The following is a 13,654-nucleotide window of genomic DNA, read 5'->3' as shown; positions in this document are numbered from 1 at the left end:
CCGGCCGGGCCCCGCGCGCCCTCCGCCGCGCCCATGCCGGGCGTTGGGGCGATCGGAGCGCGGTGCAGGCACCGGCCGCGGAGGAGCCCCCGCGAGAAGCCCGAGGCGAAGCCGGGCGAGGCCGGGGCCGCCATGGACGCGGCGATTTGGATCTACCAGTTCCGGCTGATCGTGCTGGGCGACTCCACCGTGGGCAAGTCGTGCCTCCTGCACCGCTTCACCGAGGGCCGCTTCCCCGGGCCGCTGCACTCCGACCCCACCGTGGGGGTGGACTTCTTCTCCCGGCTGGTGGAGATCGAGCCTGGCAAGAGGGTCAAGCTGCAGCTCTGGGACACGGCGGGGCAGGAGCGCTTCAGGTAGGGGACCCCGCCGCCGCCGGTCCCCGGCACGCCCAGTGCCGCAGCCCCGCCGCCCCTGGCCTCGGCGCCGTGCCCCGTCCTTCCACACCGCCTCAGGGGCATGGCCGTTCCCCCAGCGCGTTTTACTCCCTGCCTCCCTGCTGCTGTGCCTCAAAGAGCGGTGCCTGCTGCCCTCCTGTATCCCCACCCTGCTGCCCGTCACTCCCACCCCTCTGCAAACCATCGTTCTCACCCCACCGCCCACCATCACTCTCACGGCATTGCCCACCATCGTTCTCACCCCACCACCTACTATTACCCTCACCCTATTGCCTACCATCTATTTCACCCTACTGCCCATCGATTCCCCTCCTACCTTCCTCCTGCCCCAGCCTTCCCCTTCTCACCTGCTCTTCCCCTCACAGCTCACTTTACTAGGTTTGCCCTAAAGTCCTGAACCTAGAGCAGCAATCCCTCCCTAACATCTTTTCCTTCTTCCAGCTGGCAATCTCCACTTTGCTCTCCATTTCTTTCATTGTCATCAGAACTTGCCCTCTCTGCTGCATTCCTGCTCCCTCCCATGCAAACTGGAGAGGCCAAGCCACCTCCCTGCATTGCTCCTTTTGCAGCACCGCAGCACAGTGAGCACCAGTGCAGCCCTGGCACTGCCAAAGCCACAGGGCAGCCAGGGACAGTCCCCTCCCAGGGTTTCATCCCTTCTGCACGTGCCTGGCACAGCAGGCTGCTAGGAGCCTTCACTAACATTCTGGTCATTTTCAGTGTAGCTGAAATGCTGCACTGAGAGCTAAATCTTGTCCTTTCTCCTCTCTATCGCAAACAGGCAGCAATTTTTGTGTGGGTTTTATTTTGGATTTAGGGTCGGTAGATGTGAACTCAGGTGAGAGGATAGCCCATCTATCTATTCCGATATGTGCTTAACCTACACTCTTGTGACGGGGTTTAGCAATAAGGTTGAAATGAGTCTCTTACTGAAAAGAACAGAGCCCTTTCTGTTCTCTGTCTTCTGCAACAGTTGTGCAGATACTGGCACTCCGCTGGAGATGGGAGTTCAGCATCTTGCCAGGGGATGTGAACCCTTTTGTTCAAGCAGTACAGTGAAACAAAAAAACTTTCTCGGGCAGGCGTGAGTCACAGCCCTACATATCTCTGTGCGGGCAGGGATCTGAAGGGTCAGCAAAGAAATGATGGTGATCATGGCAAGCTTTTAGCATTTTTCATCTTTCCTGCGCTTTCCAGCGCAGAACGCGAAATACTTGTAAACAAGTGACTAAGGAAGTGTAATCTCTTCATTTTGAATTTGCTGACAAATAGCTGGAATGGCCAATGACAAGGCACTTGGCTGAAAAGAATGCAAATACAGAGTTTTGCATACATTTGAACTCAGATGATAGCCATAGTGAATGCTCGGGGGATATGCAGTGATGAGTCATGCACTCAGCTGCTTTAACATCTACCACTGGTGTGCATCTGTGTTTTTTTAATACCTAGCAGTTACAAACTGGAGGGAGCGGTTTTAAACATCTGTTTGTTTTTCTGCTAGGAGCTTCTTGTCAGTTGTTGTAGCAAATACCATAGCATTTATTGTAAAGTCTGTTTTATGCTTGCTCGTGAAAACTATAAATATTTTACTAAATTACACACTACAGGTTAAAAACTTGCATGTTCTGTTCTCTGCTAATGGAGAAGACTGCAGATCACAAGAAAGGATTGTCTTGGGGAAGAACTAATTATTCTGAGAAGTAACCTAATTCTGTGGAATGCAAAGCAGCTTGCAGCTCAGATTCCCAGTTCTGCTGTGGTTCACTTGTATTGGTACTTCAGATGGGGGCAAAACCTGTCTGAAAAGCCCGTTAGGGAATTCCCAGTGTGCAGTGCAAAAAGCTGGCTGTGTAATAATTCCCAACTCTTGGGGCATCAGGGGCATGCCCAAAGGACAAGTGAGATGGGACACACCTGCCATCACACCATCTTGAAATACAACACTTATTTTCTTGGGGAAATTGTTTTGCAAAAGTTCTTACCTGCGTCTAGTTAACCAATGCCACCATATTTAGACTGGATTTCATGCATATTCTTAGAAATCATCCTTAACACACATTGTTTCCATTACTGATCACATAAAGTAATTCTTAATGCTTCCACAAGAAGGGTAAGCAAACTGCAAATGCTGGTGTTGGACAGTTTACTTACATTGAGCTCTGCCAGTGCAGTTACTTTCAGCATTTACTTTGATAACAGTGAGGCATCACTAAACAGAAGTTCCCATTGTGCCCGCTGCCATACAGACAACAAAATTATCAGTGCTTCCATCAGTTTACGAGAACAAGAACCTGCAGACTTGGTTAGTCCTCATGTCCATAAGAAACTAAGGTAAATAAGAGATTCACCCTGTTTCTTTTTAAGGTTCTTTTGAGGTTAGTTGTTATTTAGAGCAGTCCGCTGCTTTGGCTACGTATGTCACATTGTCTGCTTTGCTGTGATTCATTTGGTTCAATTTTCCTGTATTTAAATCCAACACAATTAATTTAAATAATGGAACTTCTGAGTTTACGAAGCAGTGCTGCAGAGATCAAGAGTTTATTTCAGGAAATTAGAGACATAATACTATGTGGATTTTTCAGTTGCATTAACTCACTTTTTACTAGACCATTATATTAACTAGGTACATTGTGTTTCCAATACATTCCTTGAAAATAAAATTATCCTTTTTCTTCTTTCTGAGTAAGCTGCATGTATTTTCAAAATTACTATCATTGCAATGTAGTCTTTAGTCCAGGAATAAAAGTAACTTCTAAATTAGATAAAGCTTTTAGAGAAAGTTTGGTTCATCTGGTAAAGATCAGTAAGATCATCATGAGAGGAAACACTGACTGATTTAAAGTCATCCTAAAGCCATAGTCTGATGTGATTAATACATCTTCTAATTCATTTTCAGAAACAGTTGCTCAGTGGCCATCATCTTACCAAGGCTTTCCTTAGGAGTATTAATTAGGTCTTACATCTTTAACCTAATATTTAGATTAAGCTAAGAGAATTACTTCTGTTTGAGACGGTATTCTCCCCTGCCATTATGCCAGTTTAATCAGAATAAATGAGTGGAACTAACACATACTCCACAGTGGAAGTCAGAATTTCAAAAAGAGTTTAGGATTTGCATTTAAAAACTACTCCTAATTAAAGCTGAACACTTTGAAGTTATCCTCTGGGGGAAAAAAAAAAAAAAAAAAACAACCCAACATTCGAAGATATTGTTATTGTGCTTCATAACATAGAAATTCTTAAGGAGCAGTCTCACCTCCAGGAATTCCAAACACGGCAGAACTATCTGGAGGGATCTTACAGCATTCGATGTCAAGGTGTCGTGGTTGGCTTTTCATACTTACACTAGTCTTAGCTTTATAGCAGGTTCAGATAGTAATTTTCTGAAGTAATTTTCTCCAACCCTTTATCTGAATTTACCATTCATTCACTACAAATGCCAAACATTTTACAAAATGAGCAAAAATATTATTCATACAAATATTTTTGCTAAAAATGAGAAATAAGGATGGTCTTGAGGATGCTAGGACAGTCCGTATTTAACAATGGCACGGGAGTGTTGTTAAAAGTTGCAAGGAACTTTGTAACCTGTATCTTATTTACAGGGAGCTGGGGAGAAAACAAGAATTACCTTTTCAGTAATGCCTGTATCGATTTTTGCACCTATCAGACAAATATGATGTAATACGTTAGGTATTTAACATGGACTGTAGCACACCCACCCACCATGAACAGGCCGGTGCGCCACACAGATTCCCATTCAGCTCCACAGAGCTGAAGAGCTGGAGAGCTGCTTCCCTTCACTTAGCGCAGCCGCAGGAAGGAGGCAGACTCCCTTCTGAAACAATATCAGCTCGCTCCTCTGACAAAGGCACACACAAACAGGCTGGTTTGGACACATCCATTAACTATGGCTTTGAGAAGGGAGGGTTCAGAGTCTCCCATGACAGAGAAGCAGAGAGAAAAGGCAGCAGTGTCAGGCTCAAAGGAGAAGAAGAAAAACAAAGTGCTTAAGGCAGAAAGATAAGACACATGAATAAAGACAGATGCAGAGCTGAGCTGAAGAGTTCAGTCTCCTTTCAATCAAAGTCACAGGCAGATTTGCCAGGTCCTAAACACACAATTAGTTCTGCTTCCCACTTCCAACTAGCAACTCCTCTGAAGGGTCTGCAGGAAGGATCTGCAGATGTCGTTGCCATCTTCCCCATTTTAGAAAGAAGGCTGCTGGTTGGTCATTACTTTTTCACCCTGGTCCCACCCTGTCCCTAGCCAAAGGCTTTCACTCTACTAAAGGAAATACTCTCCTCTCCCTCCTTTCCCACAGAAAATGAATTATGGTGCTGCCACTAACACAGTCCCTTCCACAACGCTAGTTTTAAGACAATTAGTTAGCTGAATCAAAATGTACTGTACATGGGAAGACATTATTTCTGGAATAATTTATGATCTGCATGGAAATAATTGGAGCAATGGAAAATTGAACATCCTTTATGTGTAAGTTGGATAACATCAAACTTTACCCGTCACCAGTTCCTCATCCTGACCTGAAGAACTTGCAGGACCATGAGGTTTTTTCTTCTCCTAAGAAAATGACAACAATAATGGAGTTAAAAACTTCAGCTTGCTTTTAGAGTCTGATCTTGAAGCATTCAGCAAAGAGCATAATGATGTCAGTGGATTCTCTGCTTGTGAAAGAACACAGAGGGGGCCAGTTTGGTCTTGTCTAAGGTCTGTACTTGGATATCTTGTCTCTGATAGAGTCTTTGAATTCTCCAGAGTACTCTGCTAGACTGTACTCAATTTGAGGGATTTCCTGAGTGATGCAGTTTGTCTACTTACTAAACCCCATCGGCCTTTTGTTCAGTGCTTGTTCGGTCTGCTGTGGAATACAGATAGCCTCTTTGCATTCATAACATCTTTCCCAAGTAGATCTACAAGCCTACCAGCTGCTGCATGAAGAGCCCTTCTTTGTTTGTTTGTTTATTTCTTTTGAATCTGACTCCTAGCTATATTTGGTAGCCCTGGGCTTTTGTACTTGAAGGTTAAATGCAGATATTTATCTGCTCTGTCTGTGGCACTCATGATTTTGTATACCTCTGTCATATCTCCATCAAGTGTTCTCTTTTTTAGTCTGCAGTGCTGTAGCCAACTCAGAAATCCTTGCTTCCTGGTCTTTATAATCACTGAGATGGTGCTTATGCTGTAGGAGAAAAGTGCCTTGTATTGAAGGCTTTTTCCTTTCAGTTGTCAAATAAAGTTTGATGAGAAACCCCTTTTTAAAACTATGAAAAGATCTAGGGCTAGATAACACTTAGTTGCCTGATTGCTGGAGTGAGATCCAGAAGCTTGTATTAGGAAGGTTCCTTGTCTAAAGACGTAGACTGATCACAGCAATCCAAGCAGGACGTTACTCAGGATAACAAATGGGAAACGATGGCGTTGGGAAAGAGGCTGAAGCCAACCCTGCTTTGAGAGGCTTCTGCCATTTGAAGAGCACAGCCTGGAATCACCTCCTGAGACCAAAGGTGGAAAAGGGAATGAAGAATACTCTCCCTGTTTGTGGAGCATCAGTGCCTATATCTATAGCTCTTATAAAATGCAATTATCAGGGCCCAGAGCGCATCAACAGTCTATGGAACCTTTTGTCCTACCACAGGTCGGGTTGCTTTGGTGTCTGGTCAGTTCTGGCTGCCTCTTTACAATAACAACACAAAACATTCGTGCAAGTTTAGCCATATCTTTCAAAATCTATCAGTGCAACTTGCCAGGAAGACCATTCAACAGTCTGGGTCAGTGTTTTCATTCCTACTGGTGGTGCCGTGTAGAGAAGAGTACAGAATTTTTTGAGCCAAGAAGCAGTAGTATGGCTGTAAATGAGTGATTAAGGGCTTTGCTTTGAAGAGCAGCACTGTACAGTCTAATCATTGTCATAAGCCCTTTATGGATTTTACATTACATGGCTACTGGGTGATATACTGAAGTATCCCTGAGTTCAGAATTTAAGAACTGCCCTTTGAAGAGCCCACTTTAACCACTAAGGTAAGGTAATGTTTCTGCTCTCTGGCCCTGTGAAACTTGTCTCTTTTGCACAGATCCAACAAAAGAGTAGAATGTATTCCTTCACTCAACTTCTGCTTAGATGAGTTCTGCACCTCCTTTTTTCCTGTGGGGACTATAGCCGGCAACACTCAAGCTTTCCAAATGACAGCCAGCCCTCCTTACCCTTTGCTGGCTACCATGCACTCTCATCATCAGTATACATATGCACTATATTGACATCTGTAACATCTCTATATGTGGATGTGCTCTGAGCAGAATGCTTGGAGTGGTCTCTGTGAATACCAACCTGCATCTTGTGAAGGTGATCTCTTCCCTCTGGTGACAGTGACAGGACCCAAGGGAGCAGCATGGAGCCGCATCAGGGGAGGGTCAGATTGGGTGTGAGGAAAAGGTTCTTCACCGGAGGGTTGTGGGCATGGAACAGGCTGCGCAAGGCAATGGTCACAGCCCCAAGCTACTGGAGTTCAAGGAGCATTTGGACAGCACTCAGACATAGAGTTTGAATGTTGGGTGGTCCTGTGTAGAGCCAGAAGTTGGACTCGATGATTGTTGTGGGTCCCTTCCAACTCAGGATATTCTATGATTCTAAGTAGTGCACTAGGATGCTGTGTGGAAGGTAGGTATCTTTTCTGAAACTTCATCTACATTTTGTGAGGAGCTTGAGCCCATTAATAGTGCTGGGTGTGTTCTTGGGAAGCCGTCCCAAGCAGGACCCTCCCGAACACACAAACTGGTACCAGCTGAGTAGGGGCTGAGGGAAAGCAGGCAGTGCCCACCAGGCAGCCCACGGCCCACACAGAAGCAGAGCATTTGGGTCCTGCAGAACTTACCTAGGCACCATGGTCAGATATGCAGCTGAGTGTAGCACAGCTTTAGATGTTGGTCTTACAGTTTTGTCTAAGCCTTGATGAAGGCACCATAGAAGTCCTATCATCTTTAGCCATAATATAAATGACGCAAAATCTGCTCTTGCACTTAGTTTCACAGGGAAAACAAAACAAAATAAATAGTAAATAAATAAAACCCACCAGATCTACCAGACCATCTCAGTTAATGCTCTTTCATTCCTGGTGTGATATGGGGCACGAATGAGCAGAGGTACATTCGCTTGACACAGTTCACTTCCCAAACAACTTGACATCCACTAAAATAAAGCATTTGTCTTGTTCTTACTTTTCTCTAATTGTTATATTTAAGTCAAATATTTTGTGCCTGTAGGATATTTCAGATACTTGATGTTGAACAACCCGCCACATTTGTGTGCTCAGACATTTTGCTCAGTTTTTGTGATGTACAAAGTTACAGGTGCTTTTGAACCATCTTTGTTAAAGGCAACATATACATAAAAAATAAGAGCCTAGATCACCAGTGAGTGTTAATTGACATAGCTCTACAGAACTAAGTTACAGCAGATGAGAATACAGACACCTGTATGTACGCACATGGTAATACATGAAATACTGATCTTTGGTACTTATTTCATCAACACATGATACAACAAAATTCCATATAAAAATGTTCAAGATGATGCGTTGCTTTTTCAGTACTAACTTTTTTTTTTTCAGTACTAACTTTTCTTCAACTACTCATACATTTCTTCAGCATAAATGTTATCAGGACAGAGATTTTCTTCTTGCACATTGGTCAGACTACTTTCCATTGTTCCAAACCTGATCCCATTTTAGTCACGCATTTCTGCTCTAAAACCACTTGAGTTATTTTGATTTACTCATCTATGTTTGCAACTTCCCTACTGCCAAAAAAAAAAAAACAACAAAAAACAATTAAGAAAACCTGAAACTGATCTTTGTGGTATCTTTATTCAATACTTCACAAAATACAACACCCTTTATTTATGGTCACTTTTCATATCCAGGCTGTTTGAATCAATCTGAGGGTAAGACCATATTGTCTTCACGTTCAAACTCTTCAAACTCTTCATAGACATACTCCATGGACTCTATTGCTGGGAATGTAAAAAAGACCTTTCTACCACATTCGGAAAACAAACCCTCCCTGTTATCTAAATAAAACAATTTCAAATGCAGTTTGCTGTGACTAAATGAAGTTATGCCAAGAAATCTAAGCCTTATCCATCTGTGCACTTACCTATCTGTAACATGACTATTGCTCCTAATTATACTTCAGTGTTCAAATTGTTAGAAAACACTATATGAAATGTAATTAACTGAAAATCAGAGGGAGCTCCTTTAATGGAAGATATTTGTTGTTGTGTAGAGTTAGTTCCAATTCAGAATGTTTCGAAGCTGCATTCCCTCCATAATCATATGATAAAATATAGTTAATTCTTGAATATGCTATTATTTCAAAAATGACTGTTAGTATAGATTTTGTCTCATTTCAGTTGGAGAAAACTTATACATACACACTTGCTATATGTTTATGTACCTAATGTTTGCGTCCAATCCTAGGTAGGCCAATCACTTTCTTTAAAATGTCCCTTCTCACTTCTTCCATCCTGCCTCACTGCTATGATGATTAAAGACCTAAAATCTTTTTTTTTTTCCTTCTAGAACACATTAACAATCTTTTCAGAGGAAGGGTCTCCTTCTTCCAAAATTAATTCTAGTGAATGGTTTGGAACACAGTGAGCTGAAAAGTAGAAAACGTCACTACTCTTGGGAGTCTCATGCCAAAAAAGAGTAAACGCAATTAATACAGAGCTTTTCAACCAAGTAGAATTTGTTTTGTCAGTGCTATAACAAGTGTGTGCCCAGCTCAGCCAATTTTGTGTAGTGCTGTTGAGGGATTTCCTTTCTTAGCCTGTTACCTGATGATCTCTGCAAGCACAAGTAGCAGAGATTATCTGTACAGTTCTTGTTGTCAAACAATTTGTCCATAAGGAATACAAAAGGATACAGGTTTCTGGACGCTGGCCTACGTATTTCATTTTGAAATAACCAATTAGAACAAAGTTAAATGAATGCTTGTACAAAACTGAATGAGTCAGAGTTTAAAGCTAACAAGCATTTGACAAAATACATATAAATATTATTCCATGAACACACGCAACAGTTTGCTAATAAAGAGTGTTTTGCAGAATACTCAGCATTCAAAATTGGCAGTATAAATGTTGACTTCAAGAATGTTTAGAATGTGGCTTTTGAATGTAAGAAAAAATGAAAAATGAGCATTTATATATGGAGAAGATAATAAATTCCAATTAATTTCAAAGAAGCGAAGATATTTCATAAAACTTACAGTAGATTTTTAAAAAATGCTACATGGAAAAGTATCCTGTTTACAAACAAAGTGAAAGTGTATTTTAATTTTCCTTTTTTGTTTCTTGTTTTTTTCTTTACAGATCAATAACACGATCTTACTATCGCAATTCTGTTGGCGGCTTGCTAGTCTTTGACATCACAAATCGACGATCTTTTGAACATGTGAAAGACTGGCTGGAAGAAGCAAAAATGCATGTACAGCCCTTTCAGATTGTATTTCTGTTAGTAGGACATAAATGTGACTTAGTGTCACAGCGTGAGGTTACAAGAGAAGAAGCAGAAAAACTGTCATCTGACTGTGGTATGAAATACATAGAAACCTCAGCAAAAGATGCTACAAATGTCGAAGAGTCCTTTACAATTCTTACACGAGACATCTATGAACTTGTAAAAAAAGGAGAAATCACAATACAAGATGGATGGGAAGGTGTTAAGAGTGGCTTTGTTCCAAATGTTGTGCATTCATCAGAGGAAGCTGTGAAGCCCAGAAGACAGTGCATCTGCTGAATTTGTAGCATGCCAAAGAGCACATCAGGTGTTCAGAAGATGACGCCAATCTAAAAACAGAATAATAATTCTGAAACAATATTAGATCATGACATAGCTGAATCACAGAATGGTAACTTGCTTTTGTATCCCTCAGTCTAATTCATCACCTCATAAAATTTTAAGTTTTTTTTTTTTCTTTTCTTGTAGAGAGTACAATAACTTTGTGTGGTCTTCAGGAAAAGAAATTATATATTGCTAAAGGAAACATTAATCCTATAGCAAGACGCTTTGAAAGTGCAGTAATCATCAAGACAACATCCTCTCTTGGGCTCTGTATTTACAGCTTAAATACAGTTTAAAATCAAGCCTTGCTAGGTGAGGATGAGACGAGGTTTTTACTTTTGTTCATCCTGCCTTAGTTTTGGACAGAAAAATATCATACCTTTTACTTTTTTAATGTGATTCTTTACTCAAGTGCAGCATTGCTTATCAACATTAAAATTTAGTACACTGTAGAATTTCATAAGAAAAATAACTCTAAATCAAGCGAGCTGAAGGAATGTTCCAATAGCAAACACTTTTGATACGACTATGAATACAAGCCTTACTAAAGAAAAAGAATGTTTTAGAAAAGACAATTTATTTGTATATTGAAAAGAGGAATAGAAGCAATGAAATTTAACAATGAAATTTACTATTGAATATTTTCTGAATTGCCAATGAAACTAAATGTTTCATTGGTCACATATGATCCAGCTGCTTTTTGAGTTGTATACAAAACAGGTTACCCATCTACTTGAGTTCCATTTTGGAGGCCAAATCCTCAGGCGGATAGTTATCATTGCCACACTGATACCTAAAGAATTATGTTACTTTACACAAGTAATTCCATATTAGCTTTAAAAAATGAAACTACTTCTAGATAGAAGTAGAAATAAATGTTGAAGTGCTGCAACCTGTGGGGTTCCAGGGTTTGAATTTTAGCAGAATAAGGATTGGTTTGGTCTCAGCCAGTAAATGTAAATAAGGGTTTTAAAGCCAGAACTGTTGGAGTCTTTGTAGAGGAAAGGATTTCTAAGTTAATACTTGGCTACAAACAGTAAAGTTGGAGAAGCACTATTCTAAGAGAGCAACACACAGTAGCTTAAAATAACAATAATAATAGGAAAAATCTGTGGTCGTGTAGCATTTTACTGAGCTTGAGGTCATCTTCCTACTACTTCTCTGAATATAACTTATAGTAGCTTTACACAAACTATGCCCTACACGTGTAGCACTTAAATACCAAATAAGTCTATGTCTTTTTTATCTCTAGCACTGTAACATGATGGCTTGATCTCCAGATCTGATAAGCATCCACAGTTTATCTGGGCATACTTATAGCCTCTGAACATTAAGTCAGTTATCTTCATATAAAGATATATCAGTCTACAGTTCTCTGTTTTTGACACCAGAGAATAAGTTTATCTAGTCTTAATTTTTCCTTCAGATTACTTTAAGTCCTTTTGCAATCCTTTTGTAAATATGCCATGGCACTAATACAAGTTGTTTGGTTCCAGTTAATTTATTCATCTAGGGCCACTAAAATTATGAACTTCAAAAGGAACTGAAAGGTTAATTTTTCAATAGCCTGAGTCTCACTTGCACTGAGGCCCGGTTATACTGTCATAGAAGGAAACAGAGGCCTTAACATAAACAGGAATCAGCCTTAATTCATTAGCAATTAGAACAGTTAGCTAATTCTAGTCACAGCATGCCACAAAGTAATTGCTGTGAGTCTGACTCTCTATTAAACTACACTTTTTAGTCATTTACACCAGTTCCATTTTGATTTGAGGGCAGTTCAGGCACTCTTTATGTAAATGTAAATGACTACAGATGCCAGAAGTGAGTGCAGTGTATTTGACACTGATTACCCTACTGTACCAGGCCCATGTTGTGTATCTCAAAAGATTTTTTAGTTGCTTAAGAATGCAGAATGGACCAATGAATAAATAAGAGGCTTAGGAGTCAATAGACCCAAAGCCTACCTCTGGTTCACCGTCTGTTTCTGAGCAAGGCATTTAAGTTTTCTGTGCCTCATCTGTATCTCAGAAATTGAGATAATCGTTCTTCCTGGCATTCACAAAGACCTTTGAGACCCAATCTGACTGTGTGATCTCTGGTCTGGACTCTTTTCCGTCTGTGATATCTTTTGTAGAGTGTTTAGCACCATGGGATGTGGATACTGCTTTTTTCTGCCGTACCAAAAATAATTAAAGAGATGAAAACAGCTATATAACTACCAGGTATTGCTGTTGTTACAAATCTACGTTTCATTTCACACTACTTTCAAGTTAAAATCGTTATGTTAAACTTTTCTTCCTGAATACTCTGAGCTTTTCGTTCTGTATGAAAAAAAATTGCGTATGTGGGGCTGTCAGGGAAGGGACTGGGAGAAGAGGTGAGGGGAGAGGAGGTATGCACAGAGAAATAAACAGTCATCAGAACAGAGCCTTAATGATCTCCGCTGTGAATGTTGTACCTGTAGTGTCACATCTACTGCAGTGGGAGCAGAGCTTTTAACCAGATTCAACCGCGTAAGGAGCTGGTATTGCCAGTGCAACAAGAAAAGAAATTCACTGCATTTTAAAGTACTGTGCACATAGTTGTCTTATTTGTAATTCCTAAAAATGTAGATTAACATGTACATTCAAATGTTGTCTATCTTGATGATGTATTAAACCAATACTGCACCTTCTCACTACACGCTTGCACTTAATGAAAGTGTCTGATAAACAGGTTACTTGCTGAAATATGTCATTTTGCATTTATATAGGCTTTGCAATAACTATGTAAGTAACTGCTTGAATACGCTGTAGAAAATATTATAGTTCAGTGCATTTATTTGTTTTTTCCCCAAGGAAGGAAAAATATGATGCTTCCTATTAATACCAGAATGAAATTCCCAGAAATTAAAGAAATCCCATTTGGCAACCAATTTAAGACATAGAAAATAGTAAAAAAAAACAAAACAAAACAAAAAAAAAACCCAACCTTTTACAAATTAAAGTTTGGCAAATCCAGTTAGGAAAAGGAAAAGCCTCTTAAAATAGGAACCTGTCTGTATTTGGATTCACAGGCCCAGCAAATGAATGGATATAATATAATATTTTTGTCTTCTAAAATGTTTAGCTTCACTGCTTTAAGTTTGATGAAGAAAAAAAAAGTCTTCCTCTGCTCATTTAAATATTCTACACATGAATTCTTCAAATATTTTAGTTTGCTTAAAATTCTGTCCTGTGTAGAAATCACATTATAGCTACATGCCATAAGAGTCAACCCAGGAAAAAATTTAGATGTAGATTACATTCATAGCATTCGTTTATGCCTTCATTATGGAATTTACTTACTGATCCAAGTCCATTCTATGTGATTAAATTCCTTGAGGCTGCCCCGTGCCAATAGAAAAGAGCAGGGGCT

The 13,654-nt window shown here is 40.4% G+C and overlaps 1 protein-coding gene across 1 annotated transcript; it reads left to right on the top strand.

The window, feature by feature from the left end:
* Window positions 7-12,987, top strand: RAB39A (RAB39A, member RAS oncogene family). The gene is made up of 2 exons (XM_021380388.1): window positions 7-356; window positions 9,784-12,987. Exons 1-2 carry the CDS (start codon window positions 34-36, stop codon window positions 10,208-10,210), a joined length of 750 nt encoding a protein of 249 aa, XP_021236063.1. The 5' UTR covers window positions 7-33; the 3' UTR covers window positions 10,211-12,987.

This window comes from Numida meleagris, chromosome 1, assembly GCF_002078875.1.
Source record: "Numida meleagris isolate 19003 breed g44 Domestic line chromosome 1, NumMel1.0, whole genome shotgun sequence".
Classification (NCBI taxonomy): domain Eukaryota; kingdom Metazoa; phylum Chordata; class Aves; order Galliformes; family Numididae; genus Numida; species Numida meleagris.
The sequence above is the reverse complement of the archived record's forward strand: the minus strand, read 5'-3'. Positions and strand labels throughout refer to the sequence as shown.

What these genes read in the sequence shown, in the direction of transcription:
- RAB39A (XM_021380388.1), top strand. Translation starts at nt 34, where the DNA reads ATGCCGGGCGTTGGGGCGATCGGAGCGCGGTGCAGGCACCGGCCGCGG. An exon ending in GCGGGGCAGGAGCGCTTCAG is followed by an intron (nt 357 to 9,783) that starts GTAGGGGACCCC and finishes TTTTCTTTACAG; the next exon opens with ATCAATAACACGATCTTACT.